Source organism: Sander lucioperca, chromosome 14, assembly GCF_008315115.2.
Source record: "Sander lucioperca isolate FBNREF2018 chromosome 14, SLUC_FBN_1.2, whole genome shotgun sequence".
Taxonomy (NCBI): domain Eukaryota; kingdom Metazoa; phylum Chordata; class Actinopteri; order Perciformes; family Percidae; genus Sander; species Sander lucioperca.
This window is the reverse complement of record NC_050186.1, coordinates 20,348,178-20,367,000: the sequence shown is the minus strand read 5'-3', so window position 1 is coordinate 20,367,000 and position 18,823 is coordinate 20,348,178. Positions and strand designations below refer to the sequence as shown.

General features: G+C 38.5%; 1 protein-coding gene across 1 annotated transcript in view; it reads right to left on the bottom strand.

Moving 5' to 3' along the window:
• Positions 1 to 18,823, bottom strand: part of pkhd1l1.1 (PKHD1 like 1, tandem duplicate 1) — a 48,958-nt gene that overhangs the window by 29,628 nt on the left and 507 nt on the right. The window contains exons 3-35 of the mRNA XM_031295688.2: positions 18,479 to 18,623; positions 18,271 to 18,379; positions 18,095 to 18,152; positions 17,915 to 18,008; positions 17,466 to 17,519; positions 17,173 to 17,246; positions 17,030 to 17,072; positions 16,698 to 16,768; positions 16,491 to 16,601; positions 14,371 to 14,463; positions 13,027 to 13,292; positions 12,767 to 12,858; positions 12,484 to 12,643; positions 11,347 to 11,482; positions 10,990 to 11,133; positions 10,664 to 10,818; positions 10,333 to 10,443; positions 9,899 to 10,045; positions 9,580 to 9,704; positions 9,109 to 9,272; positions 8,695 to 8,864; positions 7,158 to 7,290; positions 6,243 to 6,397; positions 5,491 to 5,613; positions 5,009 to 5,114; positions 4,637 to 4,744; positions 4,367 to 4,531; positions 4,117 to 4,238; positions 3,746 to 3,875; positions 2,292 to 2,484; positions 1,626 to 1,768; positions 1,238 to 1,342; positions 735 to 917 (exon numbers count right to left, since the gene is read on the bottom strand). Coding sequence (XP_031151548.1) covers positions 735 to 917; positions 1,238 to 1,342; positions 1,626 to 1,768; positions 2,292 to 2,484; positions 3,746 to 3,875; positions 4,117 to 4,238; positions 4,367 to 4,531; positions 4,637 to 4,744; positions 5,009 to 5,114; positions 5,491 to 5,613; positions 6,243 to 6,397; positions 7,158 to 7,290; positions 8,695 to 8,864; positions 9,109 to 9,272; positions 9,580 to 9,704; positions 9,899 to 10,045; positions 10,333 to 10,443; positions 10,664 to 10,818; positions 10,990 to 11,133; positions 11,347 to 11,482; positions 12,484 to 12,643; positions 12,767 to 12,858; positions 13,027 to 13,292; positions 14,371 to 14,463; positions 16,491 to 16,601; positions 16,698 to 16,768; positions 17,030 to 17,072; positions 17,173 to 17,246; positions 17,466 to 17,519; positions 17,915 to 18,008; positions 18,095 to 18,152; positions 18,271 to 18,379; positions 18,479 to 18,623 — 4,188 coding nt within the window. The remainder of the gene's footprint in view (positions 1 to 734; positions 918 to 1,237; positions 1,343 to 1,625; positions 1,769 to 2,291; positions 2,485 to 3,745; positions 3,876 to 4,116; positions 4,239 to 4,366; positions 4,532 to 4,636; positions 4,745 to 5,008; positions 5,115 to 5,490; positions 5,614 to 6,242; positions 6,398 to 7,157; positions 7,291 to 8,694; positions 8,865 to 9,108; positions 9,273 to 9,579; positions 9,705 to 9,898; positions 10,046 to 10,332; positions 10,444 to 10,663; positions 10,819 to 10,989; positions 11,134 to 11,346; positions 11,483 to 12,483; positions 12,644 to 12,766; positions 12,859 to 13,026; positions 13,293 to 14,370; positions 14,464 to 16,490; positions 16,602 to 16,697; positions 16,769 to 17,029; positions 17,073 to 17,172; positions 17,247 to 17,465; positions 17,520 to 17,914; positions 18,009 to 18,094; positions 18,153 to 18,270; positions 18,380 to 18,478; positions 18,624 to 18,823) is intronic.

Here is an 18,823-nt window from a genome sequence, read left to right as displayed (position 1 = left end):
GGTGTGACACATCCAACTTTTTTTTGTCACTCCCAACTTGTAAGTACGGACGCTTGGTCAGTGACTCTGACCCTTAAGCATCGTACGGGATGCACTGGGTAGAGCAGCAGCTCGGCCGCAGAGCTGTAAGATGACGTGGTATTAAGAGTGACAACGGTAGCAAGTAGTATGAAAGACCTAAAATCCCCATAAGGAGGTTGGTTGGGGTGGTGGATGGATCAAACTACACAGAAATTTCACCCAAGAGGCCGGGGTTCGTGTCCCCTTCTTGTCCCGCGTGTCACAGAAACGTACATGTTGTAACCCTTGTGCCACATGTCATTTAAACGTACATCCCGACCAAGAGTGTCAAAAAGTGACGCTAAAGTAGACTTTTTGCATCAATAACAAACGCCAAAGTCCCCTGACTAAGCGTTGCTCTTTTTGACGCGATGGGAGTGAGAATGTGTTGGACACATCACATGTGACACATTACATTCCCCATGTGTCGCATATTATACATCAAGACATGGTAAAATTCCACCTTGTTGTTGGGTAGTTAGATTTTTCTTTAAGAGAGATCATGTTAAAATATTTCAAGTGATAGAAAATAACTAGAACTGAACCACCAACATCACCACAACAGGGTAAAACTATTTAATGGCGGATTTTCTTTTTTAACTTCTTTAACTTAGCTCAACAATAATGAGGGTTCCTTATAATTTCTGTTGAGGACTAGTGACTCATTGTTCTACCTTTGGGTGTCTTGGTCTCTCCACTGTTGAATGGTCCGTCGTGGGTGGTGCTACCCGGGCTGGAAACACTGAAGACCCGGTACCCGACTATCTGGAAGGCTGGTGCCTCCCAACGCCACACAACTGTGTCTCCAACAAACACCGGAAGTGAGGCAGGGCTCCATGCAAACCCCTGTCCATAGGCTGGTACACACAGACAAATGTAAAGTTAGTCTGACAGTTAGAATAACACACACAGAAAAGATTTCACTGTCTGAGTTTGAGCAACATATAATTAAAATACCTTGCAAATCCTATTCCAAATGGCTAGTTATGTAAAAATGGAAGTCAAACTGTTTTTTGACACTTTGTTTTTGAAACAGTTTCTAGGTGCAGTCACATTTAATCTACAGGTAACATTTTATTTGCTTGCAGCAGTTTTCATTAATTTAATCCTCTTTCTGTTCTGTAATTTGGCCTACTCAGATTTAATCTGACACCTTCAAACAGGATTGTAAACCTACTGCGGTCGGATCCCTGATTGGTGACGAGGTGGGTCTTCTGGTCCGACTGCATAACACACTGCAGTTCATTCTCTGAGGCGGCCATCACTTCACACTCAGCTCCTCCTGTCACATCACAAACAACATAAATCATGGATGAGAACATATACAAAACCTAAAGCAGTTGCATTAGAGTACTTCTTGTTTTTAAATATTTGCACGTAGTTGCATCACTGTAGATTACCACCAGCTAGTAGCCCTACTAGTTGCCCCCTCAACCATTATTTTGATATCCAATTACAGTATTAATCATTGTATGTTAAACACTGACAAGTTTGAATGGTTGTTGGCAGAGATTGTTGCTGTGGTAATAAGTCTATTTGAAATTGCTGGGTCTCATATTGTTTACCAATGGAGACTTTGTTGTCAGAGGTGTTGTTGCTGAAACCAGATCCAGAAACAGTCAGCCTGGTTCCTCCCATCAAGGAGCCAAGCAGTGGGGAGATGCTGTAGACTTCTAGGATGTATTCAATGTTGGCGTTTACACCGTTGCTATGAAACAAACAATTAGAATAGAGTTCAATTAAGTCCTAAATGAACCACACTTTTCGGCTTGTGAGCAAAATTGTTTGACATAATATTATCTGTTATCTATAATCTGTGAATTAAAAAAAAAATCATTATCACCATTCCCTTTTAATTAAACATTACAGTATACTGTGTAATGTCTGGGGTGCTTTGAAGACACAGGCCAAGAGTGACCCAACAATGATCATATCATGTTCATTTAATGTGTTTTTAATTTCCACATATTAAAAACATTTACATTAACTATGTTTAATGTTGAGTTTTTAAACATATGTTGTATGTTGTATTTTTTTGTTTGTGTACGTTTAAAAATAAAAAATAAAAATCAGGGGATAAATTGTACAATATGATGAGTAAAGGTTTTGATAAATATTTTTAGTGCCTTTTTAACATGAGTTCCCAGCTGGTGATACGATCAGTATATCAGTAGTATCAGTACTTTCTGTAACTGTTGCCCATGTGAAATTGTCTATCACGGTAGCTGTACCTTGTCTGAGGGTAGCCATTGTTTCCAACTTGCACATCCACCATGTAAATGCCAGGCGGCAGCACAGGGAGACGGCAGGTGATGCTCGTCGCTGCCCACTGCACGGTCACACACTCTTCCCCACCAACGAACACGATGCTGTCATTGTCTTGGCCTCCCAGGTTCGAGCCCTGGATGGTGAGAACTTCATGTCCTACACAAAAGAAGTTCAAAAACGAGGAGTTTCTGTCACTCAAGTGACAGGATAATTAGTCCTTGTCACCTGGTTACTTCCTCTGTATTTTAAGCAACACTGATTGTCCTGCAGTTAACAGGTATTCTTGTTGTGTGGATGCTTCTGTGTTGTTTACTATAATTACATGGGAAGACCTGCTAGTCTCTCATGTTCTCAAGGTTTAGTAAACCTTAAGGGCAAAAACAGAGAAAACAAAAAAGTCAACATTACTCAGAGTGAAGAACAGAACTAATGAGGTGATAACAAAAGGTTTTAACTCCTTTAAGCACCTAGTGACAGTGGAGTCACATGCAAACTCTGAACAGTAAAGAACATTCAACATTATGCTTTCCTTCTTTCCTTCAGACACATGTACAATTAGATTGATATATAATGTTCCTCAATATTAGAAGCATTTCAGGTTATCTATAATCACAAATTCACATGCTCATAACCTCAGTTACTTCATTAGTTGTGTTATGTTGTTAGGGCTGGGACGGTTACCGCAATACCGTGGGTCACATGACGCCTACCGCGGGTCTGAACTCGTCACCGTCATCGCAAAAAAAAACATTGGCCCTGCACATATGTGTGCACGTTGTGTGTCATATGACATGGATTTATTGATTCTAATGACATGGATTGTGTCTGATGACATTGTGTCTTACATGGATTCAAGGTTTTCTAAACAAAACTTATCATCAAAAGATGGAGCAAATCCGACCTTTCACGAGTTTGGGATCGCAGCTGTTCCATGATACATAATAACATTCCATTTGTGTTGACTATTATGCCTATATATATGCGAGAGTACCTGTGTAATGTCTTGTATCTGAGAAATGTCTTTGTAGTATAGGTATTTGGTTTCATTGAAAGTAAGAAAAAAGTGTTTCACACTCTGGCTCCATATGCATTTCTCTTTAATTCAGATGACATTTCAATCAACTGATTCACTAATAGATAACTGTACAATGCCCATAGATAACGGAGTGGTTTGTTATGTGGGGGGAAAAAAGATGGGAATTGTTATTTTTCTTTTTTCTTTTCATAAACAAAGGGAAAACAGACGATATATTGTGTCTGTTGCCTCACTGACAGATTTCTATTGACATTTCAGGACAAAACAAATCCTTCCCATTAAACTTCCCCTCTGGGATTACACATCTCAGTAACGCTTTATAATGACCCTACCTCACTGAAAGGTTATCACATGCATAAATATACTTGACTCTCAACTCACCAATCACAGTGGTGGTGCGGGGACTCAGGCCTGAGATCTGGGCTGTAAGATTAGTATCGTATGTGAAGGAGCTTCCGGCTGTCTGACTCATGTTTCCCACCATCACTGTGATAATCTGGGATCCTGTCCCCTGAAACAAGCAATATAAGCATTTATTTATTGAGAACTAAGTAAAATAAGTGACTACTTCAGAGATCTGGCTCAACATAAACACAACACAATCTTCTACTTTAAAAAAGTTCAGAATTAGAATCAGAAAAGGGTTTATTGCCACAATAAGTACACTTATGTGTACTGCAGCTCTTTGAGATGTTAGATATTGCAGGAAAATAACACCCATAAAAGCAGTAGTTTGCAGTCTGAATACTTACTGCCGGCGTTCTGCATTTCAGCTCAGTGTCACTGGCATGAACCACGGTGCACTCATCACTGCCGACAGTAACTGTGCTGTTCTGGCTGAAGCCGAAACCTCTCACTGTCAGCAGCGTGCCTCCTAAGAAAAAAATAAAACAAGATAATGGTTATATATTATTGTATTATAGAGCTTTTGATTTTGTGATAAATAAATAATAGGGTACTTTACTGCAGCCATTATACAGATGTGTTTGAGTAATGTCTTACCTGCCACGCTTCCAGAGAGCGGGGAGAAAGAGGAAACAATGAGCTGGTAGGTGAAGTGGAAGATGTTGCCTCCTGTGGAGCGTGAATCACCCAGAGAGGGGAAGCCGATGAACACGGGGTAGGAACCAGCACTGGCACTGCCCAGTCTGCACACCTGAGTGGTAGCTGAAACACAGTTGACATAATCTGGTTAAACTCCTTCCACTAAATAATAAACAGCCGACACATTTACCAACAAGGTACAGTCTTCACTTAAAACTTCTTACATACCGGTGATCTGTTCAACAAGGCATTGAGTCTTTCCCACAATGATGGAGGCGTTTTCACTCCCGAAGCCAGTTCCAGTGACAGTCAACAGAGTCCCCAGGCCATTAGACCCTGAAAAAGACAGTGATATTTAACTATAGATACTACACTGTATGTAATGATGTATGTGATGCTATGTGATACTGTAAAATACTGTATGAAGCCTGAAATTTTAATGTTTTTTTCTACAAAAGCTGACAATTCACTAAACCTTTTAATCATCCCCCAACTTTTTGTTTTGATTTAGAAGAATGGAAATTGGTCGTTTATATTGGCCATTAAAAATCAACCAATAGCCATTAAGGCTTTATGTTAAGTAATCAAATAATATTAAACCTTGCGATGGGCTGATTCCAGTCACAATTGGAGTCTTGTCTTCAGACCATTCGAACCCACAGTCACCAGAACACTTTGAGGGAATGCCGTTGATGTAAACCTCCACCTGCAAACAGCATGAGCAAACAGCAAAACTCCTCATTAAAAATGTTGAGTTTAGGAAAAAGTTCTACAACATCAAAATGACACAATGTGTAGGAACAACCACTAACATGTAAAATTACTGTTACAAAAGTCATAACAATAGGATAATAGGGGGCGGTAGCTGTCAGTCATTTTAATACAGTCCTGCCTGGAGGCACGAAATAAACAAATACATCTGCATTATGCAAAACTACAGACAAAATTAGGACTTGCTCTACAAGATTATAATAAGCAAACACACCAAGTAATCACCAGTGGCCAAAGCAGACATTTGACAGACAGATAATGCTGAAATCTGAAACCAAATGTGCTGGAGGCTTTTTGAGTCATGGTTGTACCTGTGGTTTGGTTTCCCAGACACGAAAGAAATCTCCTGTCATGCTGCGCCTCAACAATCCTCCCTTTTTCTTCTCATTTGTTGAAACAACTGCATTTTTCCCAACAACCGACGAGCCGTCAACCTGTAATGGGAATACATCACAATCAGACATTCAGTACAAGTGAATACTGCTGATAAATCTACTAGCAACACCATATTAACTGTATTACTACAACTGATACTATTAGTGCTGCTTCTATAGCTACAGTATACTGCTGTTACTCATGCTACTAGTTTTATTATTTACTTATACAAATATCAACAGAAGTGAAACAGATGTGACAACAGAGATCAAGAAGCTATAGCAGAGTAATTTAAAATACATATATGTAGCTATAAATTAAATAAGGTAAAATTAGAGACACAAAAAGTAAACAGTGCTATGCAGCACCAATCAGCTGCCAATAACAGACATTGTCAAGATCATAACATTTTGAAATGATATCAAGCTTTTCAAGGGAACATTAGCCATATCTGGCTCATATTAGAATGGATTTAAGACTAAAGTTTGGTAGATAGAAAGACTCAAGAACATATATTAAACACACATATGGGATGAATATTTATGGCATATTGTTACTAAGACTGCTGCTTCAGCTACTACTGCACATACAATAATGAAAATACTTTTTTAGTAACAAAGTGTTTTGGGCAATGCACCAATGTTAACAAAAACACATCAATAAAATAATGATGAAATAGGAGTCTGACCTGGATCAGAGGCTGGTCTCCAGGTTTGGTGAGCCACTTAACCGTCCACTTGGGGTGTCTGCAGCTTCCCTGCCATGTAACGCTGACCTGACCCATCCCTGCGATTCCCTCCAGAGCGTACTTCAGATCCTCCTCACTGATGTCCACTGGCAGACCTGAGAACAAGCATTGGTTGTGTGAAGACACATCCCTGCAAAAGCAACTGTCACATAAGCAGTATTGCATGCATGTATGTAGAAATTTAGTGCTGCATGCAGACATGTGGAGTGATATATGTCGGGCTTAAGTGTTAATTATATCAACAACAACTATCACTTTGCAACGTATCTGAACTATGTACGGACTGCAAAACTACGAGATGTCAGTATGTTTTTTGACCAGTATCACAAAGAAGAACTACAATAACTAAGGGGATATTATTACATTGGGAGCAGTAGTTCATGAGCAGAAAATTATGCAACATTCAAAGCAACTTGTTTACATTTAGGTGGGAAAGAAAGACGGTGGTAAAGGAATCACTGAAGCTAAAACTTCATGGATGTATTTTATGCTGTAGGCATGATGTGGTTACTGTGTTTCATTTCTCAGATATCGCTTTATAGAGCCAACATTTCCTGAGTCATTGCTCCGGCTCTCTCTTTCTTTGTTTTGTGTACGTTTCCACAGTACAGTAGCTGACAGGAGGAGAGATTGTGTGTGAATCAAGGAGCCTTGGTAACTGGCCAAACATGTCCTGCATACTATTCACTTTGTGTTAACGTTGGTCTCTCATTACTGCATACAGGTAGCTTAAAAGTCAGTGGTCCAACTTAGGTCACAACCTTTCGGGTGATCCTATCTGTGGAACAACGTGCATTCAGACAGGACAGTGAGAGTTGTTACAATGCAAATACTACACATTCCCATCTGATCTACCTTCAGCTCGGCCTCCATAAATCCCCACATCAAAGGTGCCGTTCAGAGGAGGGGTGGCCCTGTGAGGGCGAGTGATGCTGACGGTGGCTGCTCCTTCTCTGTACTCAGCCATGTCCTCGCTGCTGTTAGACATCTATGAAATATACAAGTGGGAAAAAACAGGATTAAGATAATTGTTCTAATCCTCAAGCATCTTGTCACAATCCTAATTAGGATGTGCTGCTTTTAACATTACCGTACTATAAGACTGAAACAAGCATTTTTTCCAAAATGATATCCTTGGTGTAATTGGACAGACATCTTTCTCTGTGATCAATATTTGGAACTTCTAACTCAAGATGGATCATGAATAAGATCAGGTTGAAACTGCTTTTAAAGAGGGATCAGCCATGCAGTCTTGAATGATCTGGTGTCACTGGTAGTACTTGTTTGTTTTTTAAGCAGTTTTATTTTCTTGTTGAGTTTTTTGTATGTGTATACAGCAAAGGTCCCTGCTATAATCCTGTTTTTGGATACATTTTTGAATTTACATTTTTGAGACAGTGGCATCTACATAAAAAGCCAAACTGTAGAGGCAAAAGGTTTTTAAAATCATAACAGATACTGCAGAATGAGGTAATGATGGATTAATGTCAGATTAACTGTTGATTTAGTTGAACAGACACTACACCGTGCAGTCACACTTTTCGTGCAAATCCTTATACAGCAGTCGGTCAGTGCTTCCGCTGCAATCTGTTAGGCAAATGATGACTGTACAGCATGACGAGGCATGAGACACATAAATGATCATTGTGGCGCCTCTCTGTACTGTAGGTTATATCACATGGCTGTGGGCTACAATACATTTCCTCTCTTTATTTATTATTTTATGAGTCCCACTATTGGAGCTGTTCACTTAAATCTCACACCCAGTTTTCCTTGTGGAAAGTCCTTGTCTTTATGTTGTTATTGGGATAGATCTTAAAATTAAGAACATGCTTGTATTGCCTTTTTGTTTATTTTATTTTAACAGCACATTGGCTCATAGTTTAGTACAATTGCATTCTAGCAGAAAGACTCGACTTGATTTCTGGAACGCAACCTTTCCTTTGTGTGGATTTTTTTTCCCAAAAAACAAAAGCCGGGCAGAAGACTGACTGTACTGAAGTAAATGGGAAAGCCCCATCTTATCTCATTTACATAACTCAACACTCGTTACGATCTTAACAGCTAAAGAAAAAATGTAATACTTGTGCTAGTGACTTTTTGGAAAAATGTTGTCCCATTAGGAAACTATTAATGCTCAAGGGGGTGTTTGTGTTTTGGGGAGTGTCTGATTAACTGTGTCTGGTGGTTGCTCCTTTCTTACTTCACTTCAGCTTCACCCAAAGCTCCACACCTTTGCCCAATTTGGGGTTTTCTGGCTCTAAAAATGAAAATGAACCTAAACTATAAAGACAGTAAATCTGTGTTCTTCTGCAGTCTACACTGCTGCCCAAAAGAAGGATATATATCAATATGACATTGTTTATGTACATAAATTCGATTAATCAGTTACCTCCAAGAAGCCAACTCCTATCAGTGGGAAATCAAAGGCACATTCAAGTGGTGTGGCTTTGATCGTGTAGCTGATCTGTGAAGCAGTTGATGTGGCTTTGCTAACAGCGATCACCTCGAAGGAACGACCAGAGCTTTCAAAGGGTGGAGGCCTTCTCTTCTGGGGAACAGCTGTAATAAAACAATGCAGAGGAATAAAATAAGCTGCTGACCATCTAAGTCTCAGTATTAGTGAGCAGCATCTGCACAGTCCTACTGTTACATGAAATTGAATGCAATGCTCTACAATGCTGAATCGTTCAAAGAAATATGCGGAAAAATATTAGAATATAGTCTGATTCCACTTCTGAACAACAGTTGGGTTTGACATTAAATAATGGCAACCCAAAATTAAAACTACTATCAAGCTCTTTACCATTTTCGTCATCTGTGGTGGGTGTCTTTCCGATGTAAACAGCATCCACATAGAAATCTGCACCAGAGACGTCTTTGTAGAGGTAAAACTCCTGCAGACTGTAACTGTTTCCTATGTATTTTGTCTGCAGGGAACTCTGCAGATCCATGCATTTGTAACTCCACCTGTCAATAAATAATCACCTTTATAAGCAGCAACTTTGCTGAAACATTTGCATATATTTGACAGATTAAAAGGACTTTTTTTTAATTATTTTTTTTAATATTTTTTCAGGGCATTTCAGCCTTTAATGGAAAGAACAGCAAGATATGAAAGGGGAAAGAGAGGGGGATGACATGCAGGAAATCGTCTCAGGTCAGACTCGAAGCCTGGACCTTCTGCGTTGAGGTATACACCTCCATATATGTGCGCCTGCTGTACCCACTGAGCAACCCGGCCACAAATTAAAAGGACTTTGAGGTATTTACTGACCTTTGGCCCTTGGTGAAGAGTGTGTTGATGTTTGCCGTCTGTGTCTGGGTTTTGCCTTGGCTGTCGCGGTAAGTGAACTTCATTCCAACTTCATCCTTCAACATTCCCTTGTATGCAAAGCAAAGCTGCAGGAAAAGGAATGGAAAACATGAAGAGCAAGTGACAGTTGAGTTCTCTTTTAGAGACAGTATGAGCAACAATTAAATTACCAGCATGTTTTAGTACATTTATCAACTACTTTCTTGGTTGCATTTATTACGGTATAAATTCTAACCAGCTCTACAAAATGAACAATAAATAAAGCAGTTGTGTGTTTTACCGTGGGAAACTTGTCCAAAGAAACTGGTCCGTAGCTCACACCAGACTCTTTGGTGTAACTGTCCTTGAAAAGAACTTCTGCGTTCTTCAGCGACCACAGGCCACAGAAAGCGTTTTTCACTGGAGTCCCTTCCTCAGCACTATTGAACTGGTGAGTGCAAGAAATCAGAAAACTGTGAGAATCCACAATCAGATGATCTCCAAGGATTTATGATCTGTGAGCTAATTAAAAGATGTAAAATTAGTAAAAAGGTATCCATTAAGTAAGTCAGTTTTGAAAAGCATGGACACAGGAAATGCTTTTATATGTTAGTATTTCAATGTATGAACTCAACATACGCATGCATGTCTCCATATTTGTTTGTTGTCTCGCTAACTTTTACGATTACAGACAACAGTCAGGACAAAATATGTCCGTTTTTTGTTCTTACTGACCTGAGAGTTGTCATTTTCAAAGTCTTTGAAGTACTTCACATTAGTCCCTTCAGTGGTCAGGATCTCATCAGGACACTTAGGTTTCATCATGTCCACCAGAGCCGACTGTATCTGTTCACAATCACACAAGCTGGATTTTAGTATTGCTGCTTCCTCAAGTATTAGGTTATTACACAGTAAAGGCTGTGACATCTGCAATAACTTCAGTCCAAAATGAGAAATGAAATTAGATATTTTTAAGTTATTATCTCAAGATTTGTCCCATTTACACTGAATCACAGAATTTGGCTTGTAGATGCTGAATCTGCGCACCAAGAGAAACACAACCGACCTCAGACTCAGTTGCGTTGAAGGTGATGGGCTTTGTAGGGATTCCCCCCCAGAGCAGAGTGAAGGTCTTCATGCTGCTTCTCCCCTTTGTAACCTCAGCAACAGTGATGTTAGTGTCGGAGCCAAAAACCTCCCAGTGAAGAGGTTTGAAATCCCCTGCAAGTCAAGGAAAAATTCAGATGATCAATTTATTTATTTATTGCACTTTGGCTGCTAAAACTACAAATACAATGAGGTACGCAGATACCATATAGTATAATGGTCAGTTACATAAATGCATGTGAATGAAGTGTAACAACCACTAGCTACTTGTCTGTCTCTTCATACCTCTGTCAGAATCGAATGTGACGGTGTATTGAGATTCTTGGCTATCGACCTGTTTGGTGACTTGGACTTTATCGGGTTTGATGGACCAAAGGCTGTTTAAGGATGCTTCCACTATAGCTGCTGAGGCGCTGACTGGAATTGGTCCTAAAAAAAGAGAAAGACAAAGCTTATAAACAAACATAATGACTGGTATATGTTGTCCTGTGGTTTCATTAGATTAAAGCAACAAGTTTAGGGTTTCTTTGGTGGCTATAATGATAAACGTATGCAGTTGTGATATTTTAAGGCAATCAATATGCAAGATAGAAATGCAACACATTATTTTCATTCTAATGAATGCATTGTAAAACAAATTACCTGTCATTGCATCTTCATAGCCGAGGCTGAAGAAGGTGCTCCCACAAAGATGGCTGTCACAGCTGCTGCTGACGGTAACCTTTTGGACCTCTTTAACTGCAGCAACATTTCTGGGCCAGGACCCAAAGGTTACCACCTGGGTAACAGTGATAATACGCAAAGGTGAGGTACAAAAGTGAAAAAGAGGTGGACACTGAACTCCCATGCAGAAAAAGAATTCCTTCAGAAGAGGAAGATAATTGACAGTTTTGTTGTACCCCTTCCCTTTAACTGCTACATTTACTTTTATCTCATTTTGTGATTTCCTACATTCTCCAAAATGACTTTTAAACACCCATGAGGAGAACAATAGTTCAGGCAATAATGCTAGCATTGTAACAGCCAGAAAACACAAACTTTTCCTGTCAGGGAGCTGCATCCTTTGCTTAAAATGCAGTAAAGTCTGGTTGTATTGCTGTGACTACAGACAATGGTATCTCTGCCTCCGAAAAATAGAACTGGAAAGCTCGAAATAACCCGAAAAAGGATGGACTTATTAGAGCACTGACAGAAACCAGTTAACGCTAAATTGTCATTAGTTGCTTTTAACAGAAATGTTTAAGGTGGATTTTAAAGGGCATACAAATTCATTTCGGTGTACTGTACTACTTAGTAATAATGACAAAAGGAAACTAGAGAGGTTTAAAATACAATGTGTTTTGTTTAGCTCAACATTTTGGGAAATAAGAATATTGATATCACTTTAATATCATGTTTAATATGAGGCTGGAGCTAGGAGACAGCGTTAGCTTAGCATAAAGCCTGGAAACAAGGAGAAACAGCTAGCTAGCTCTGTTAAAATGCTACACGTACAGTACCACCAGCTCACTTATTAACAAGTTATGTGTTGCACTATTTCCTGACCAGGAGCAGTGACTTTCTTGGATAGACCCAGCTAGCTTTCCCCCATTCCAGTCTTTAAGCTAAGCTAAGCTAACAGTCTTCTGGCTGTAGCTTCATATTGAGCGAACAGATAAGAGAAGTGGTGTCGATTTTCTCATCTAACTCAGAAAGAAAATTCTTTTAAGGGGAGGTGAGCAGATAATCTGGGCTGCGCTGTGTTTCACAAAATAAAACTAAAGGTTTGCAACTACATACCTGTTCCTCATCGAACACGTCATATTTAACCTCAATATCCTGAACCTCATTGACAGCATCGTCTGTCTGGTCTTCTGTAAAGGAACTGTCCTCTTGGTAAATGGCGAGGTTGACACTAGCTGCACCGGCATATTCCTGATGAAGAATTTCAATGTAGTAGCTACAGGAAAAATAGTTTTTAAATTATTTTCAAGAGAAACTGTAAGTTTACAGCTAAGATGAATATGGTGTGTTTTAATTAATGATTAGTAGTTTTCAAGAGCCATCAGAGTCATGTACTTACGGTTTTCCTTGCTCCAGAGCCAATACCTTAGACTTTTGTGATTCCCTTTGCATGAAATCTGTGACAAAACTTGTCTGGTATGCAACTTTAACCTGAAGTGGAGGTTGTGGAAATAAAAAAAAAGCAGAAAAGATATAAGAAAAATAATACATCTATATTTCCTAGGTATCTTTGATAGTTTCAAATGGATAGCATGCTTTCTTTTCAATAACTCAGATGATAACAGGTGTGATTAATTTTGAACTAAACCCTGTTCATACCTTGTCTTCTGGGCGACTGGAGTTGCTGAGGTAGAGCTCACATCGGTCATCACAGTTGAGGTATATTGTGTAGTTGGCACTGGCTGGAGGAACAAGGAAGCCACTGGATCGTGAGCTGAAATAATCAATTTCCAAAGCAAAGATGTGGGGCATGGAGTCGATCCACTGTGTCCAGTATCCAGTTGTGTTCTTATTGTAGCTCCAAATGTCCGTCACGTATTTTGGTCTTGTCTCATTCCACACCTCCATCTTTAAGCCTCTTCCACCTGGATTTACAAAATGTGCATGTGACAAAATGAAAAAGATTAGTTGATTAATCCAACAGAAAATTAAACGGCAACTGTTTGATAATCTATTTTCAGAGATTAGTCATTTTTTAAGTAAAAACGCTAAACATTCATGGATTTCAGCTGCTGAAATGTGAGAATTTGCTGCTTTTCTTTGAATTAATGATAGTAAACTGAATATCTTTGGGTTTTGAACTGTTGGTTGGACAAAATGCAACTTTTAAAAGACAGGGTTCTCTGATAAATTATAATGGCCATTTTGTCACTATTTTCTGACATTTTATACAAGAAGCTATTCGTGAATCAATCGAGAATATAATCAGAGCAGAGTAATCACATGCAAAACGAATTGTTAGTTGCATCTTTAATCAGAAATTCCTGTTATTCAACAGATGGGTGACAAACTGTGTAACTCTTAGACAGTATAAGTAACCACACAAGGAATTAATGTTACATATATCCATATAATCGAAGTACCTTTTGCTTCTTTTGCAATTAAACATTGTTTGCAGACTCCAAGATTAACATAAGCTTGTACCTCTTTTGCATGATGCATACTTCAAATAAATACCTTTGAATCCTACAGGGCACTCAGGAGAGAGAGCTTTTCCGAAACGTTCTCTTCTTACTCTACTCGCATTTATGCTTTTACTTTTTGATCTCAAACAGCTAAGATGGCTTTTAAAGTTGATCTTGTTTTTGTTGCACATTAATCGTGTTGTAAAAACTGGTGCCTGTATCTGCTGTTGCCATCAGCTCTATGAGAGTTTTTATGTATGATGTATGATCAAAAATATGTGCCTTTCTCACAGTCAGATAACATCTTGTTACAGTACACAGCACTTCAAAGTGTGTTTTGGTGACTGTGACAAGCGACAAGTGATGGCATGAGATCGTCATCTTCAAGACAACTGTTGACGAGCCGGACAGATGCTTTAAATTATTCCGTTAATGCTTTGTTCAGATAATGACACAGCACAGAAATAATACAAGGGTTGGTCTCATCACATTAAAAGACAAAAGGACAGAAAAAGAAGAAGAGTAGGTGTGTCCTCACCTGGGTAGACTGTCAGTTTGTTGTTCATCTCGTGTTTGGTGGTTCTGCAAGTAATTCTGTCATCCGATACACTCTGGATTTCACAAGGCAGGCCTGAAGAAAAATCAGTGATTGTAAGCAGCTCACAAAAACACATAGCACAGGCTTCACTGAAGGGAATAGTTAACCGCAAAATGAAAATGTACTAATTGTCAGCTGAAACACGGCTGAAACTTTGTATGTGTGGAAAAAACTGAAATTAGATTTAAGAGTGGTATATTTCTTTACAATGAACTGAAGATAAAAGCATGTTAATGTACCTTGGTTGCATTGTTCCATTACCACCAGTTATTGCAATTTCATCACTTTATTTCTGGTATTTTGTTTCATGATACACTTTATAGTTACACGTTACAGTTAGTATAGTTATAGTTATGTTTTTCAGTGCTTAATTTTGCGAATGGTGCATCAGTGGTTTCCAAACTGGGGGTCAGAAGATGATTGACATGACAGGAACCAGAATAGAAAATAATTTTGCAACACAAAATAATTTCCCCCTATTTTCTAGTGAATTATTTTAGAATTTTTACCTTTCCGGGCCTCGAAAAATAAAATAAAGAAATAAATCTTTCTTTGGTCACAACCAGTCGACATACAGTACGCAACCAGTAACAAGAGTTTACAAGTGGATACTGCTTTACTTTAAAAGGATCAAAAAGATTGGGAACCACTGGTAGATGCTCATAATGCATATTGTGTATACTTATACTATACTATATGTTTTTTCCTCCTTTGGTTGCTGTTACACTTCTTCTATCATACTTCATTGATGTTGAGAAAAACAAATATTCAGGAACAGTCTTGAGGCGCACCCAATTAAATGGCTTGTTGATTCTCCTGTGAGAGGATTAGTGTCCAAGATTTATGATAAACTGATGCAAGTATCCGTAGGAGAACTCCCAACAGTAAAGACATTGGGAGACAGTTTGGGACAACATTTCCCACTGTTCCAAGAACCCAAATCACCAGCAGATCCACTTCAACATAATTATGTCATAGGACATATTGGACACCTCAGAAGAGATAGATCTCTAAAGTCATTCCTACTCCCTATTGCACGTTCTGTCTACCTGAACAAACTGGAACTTTCCTACACATGGTCTGGGAGTGTGAACAGGTGCAGTTTTGGAATAAAACAACATCAATAATATCTGATGTGATAGGATGTCGAATTCCTACTGACCTGATTGTTTTGTTACTTAATGACGACTCTAAATTACACCTGCTTGGGAGACAGAACAAAATTTGGCTAGCCGACTCAACCACAACCAAGAAAATGATAGCTCAACGCTGGCTTCTTCTGTGTTGTGCATGATATGAAATTTGGATGAAATGCCTAAATTGTTTTACTTGGATGTTTTTTAAGTTGTCTGACTTTAAAGCATGGAAGCAAAGGCACGATGGACTAAGACAAGTTATCCCAAGGAGCTGCAGCATGCCCTTTTCAGTGTTGTTCTGCGTTAACATGAATGATCTGATTAGTACTTTGATTATCTAGTCAGTATTGTGGACATCACGGTCTGAAAAATCTGATGAGGTAAATTATTTAAATAGGTATATTGTCATTTGATAATGTATGCTCTGCATTCTGCGTTTGGTTTATATTAATTTATGGTGTCCTGCACATTAAGCCCTTGAAATTATCAAAGTTCATCATGTTTACAATGTGAAAATGTGGAAGAATAGTGAATTCATTTTGATGATTATTGTATCAAAGAACAGGAATTCAAGAAGAAAAGTAATTAACTTTGCTGTCAAACACATACTGTAACCCAACATGTTAAATGACTCATGACGTCTTTTGAAAGACAGCTCGTCTGTCATGGTCTGTTGTGTCTCTAAGCTTTCAGGAGATTCTTTCCTCTGCCGTGTGACAACTCTATGCTTTTCTTTTGTGTCTCAAAATATGTGCATGGTCTGTTTGTCTTAAAAAGGATTATCACCATCGCACGACTTGAGGCCCCAACAATGTGTCGGGTTTTGTTTTGGGGAGAACATTTTGTACTGTGTGGAAACAATATTAGAAAAGTTGTCATGGTATTATAAACTGATTACAGCTGGTGAGTTTCCAATCTGATTACCTCCAACGAGAACACGTGCTGGGCGATCAGTTTGTTCAAAGAAGCGGCCGTAGATGGTCAACAGGGTTCCACCAAGGACACTGCCCATGGATGGGGAGACTCCTGTCACTTCTGAACAAGAGACATAACAAACATTTTACTGTAATAGGAATAAATACTACAAAGAAAGTACTTTATTGTGAATACATTGCTTTCTGTCTAACATACCTGCAAAGGACTGAAACATGGAGAGCTTGCCCAAAGCTGAAACCCTGTACAGTTTCTTTTCTGAAAAACTCCTGAATAATTTAAAGAAATGTAATTATTATTGTTACAGTTGTTCATACAATAACATTGTTGTTGAGTGAAACAATTTATCACAGAGAAGTCAAACTCTTCAGGAGCCTAATATCTATGCACTCTTCAGTTTATCTAGCTGCACTTTGGAAGGTTAAATAAACCCTGTGGTTAGAAATCTTTCTAATACCATAGGTGCATGTATGTAAAGAAATGCAGAAATTGGAGTTAGCATGAAGTCAAATGTTTTAATAATGCTTCACCTTCCATAGTCGCTATCAAGAATGTAACTCAAGTTGTGATGCCCTGTTGGAAATAAAATACAATTATTAAAGGACAGTTTGTAAAGTTTTAAAATGATAATTTTATCAAAGAGCAGCTGTAATTGTGAACAAACCCAGCTTACCAACATACGTCCCCGTCATTTTGCAGCTCATGTATCCCCACTGAGAAGTTTCAGAGTCCAGTCGTAGGCCATATCTTTAGAAAATATTTGAAAAACTTTTAATACTGTAATTCAATTTTTTCCTAGTATTATATCAGTTTTATTGAACATAACTTTATCACACAAAATATTTCTGTGCAGCTGAAGTTGCTGTGAGACATCTTAACTTAAAGATGTTTATTAAATTGCATTTTTCCATGTTTTTACTGTGATTTCATTTCTAAATGCAATCTACATCTAGACAAACCACTTACAGTTCATCTGACTGTGGTTTAAGCAGCTCGCATGGCATCCCTCCCATGTAGGCTCTGCAATAAACAAGATCATATTCATTAATTTATTACATTTTTTAGCTTACATTTAAAAGTACATTTACATGAAATTGGTAGTTAACAAGCAAGCAAATATACTTATTCTGTAACTCTTAGTCTTACATTTTCATAAAGTAAGTGACTAAATCTCAGTGGGTTGAGATCATTTCAACTGTTTTCAATGCAAACAAATATCTTTAAAGAATGTCAGACTAGTTTCTTTAGCCTTTATCAGTGGATCAGTCTGTCTTCTTTTATAGGATATTGACAGGATATCATCATACAGCTGTTAGAAATGTCCCTCATCTAAAAATATCTATGCTTGGGTGGGACAAAATGCTTTACAGTAATGTGAATATTTAAAGTATATCTGTTTTATTTTATTTTAATACCTCAGAAATCTGACGTTGAGGCCATTGGAGCTTGTGGCAGTGTTGCTTCCATACACATCAGAGAAGATAAGTCCTCGCAGTGTCACCAAGGTGCCTGCAGTGATTTTGAAGTGGGTTTAATATAAAGTTCAAACTGGACTCTGTAAATTAAGTGCATGCTATAGAAATAAAGAACTGTACCTGGGGGACCACTGACTGGACTCAGAGAGTAGATAGTAGGCGTGCGATACCAGACAGGCTGAAAAAAAGTTATATTGAAAATGGAAAAAGACTGTTAGAAACCCATCCAAGCTTGACTGCAGGATCCATTAACTTGTAAATTAAGCCAAATTTGTGTTGCTTAGCTGCAAACTTACATAGAAGCTGCACTGGTATGGTTTGTACCACCCTCTGCACAAATTGCTGTCAGGAATGGGAACACCGTCCACACTGACACGAACAACATACTGACCCGTTGGCATGGCTCTGTGATGGACAAATTAATCATTTTAGATAGATATACACATAAAGTGACTTAAAAAAAATTGTATATTTAATTAAGAGTCCACTTGACCCGCAGGCTACCTGGTGTAACACATGATCTGGTTGCCATGTGTTGAGTCTCTCTCCACATCACAGGGGACTGACAGGGTATCTGACACCAGGGTCACACGGTTGCCAAATGTGTCATCTGTTGGATTTAGTTGGAACTGTTTCTCCTGGGCAAAACCTGGGGAAAGATATGTATACAAAGGTAACATTTAGCATCATGAAAACAGGGGAAAATGTGGCTGAAGTCCCACATGTCTTAGATCAGGAGTTGACTTTTGTCACAATTTAAAAACAAATGATCCACAACTGTAACTACTATAACTACTTCAACCTAATAATTTTAGTCACATCTCCTCGGATAAACAGTGTCATTATATG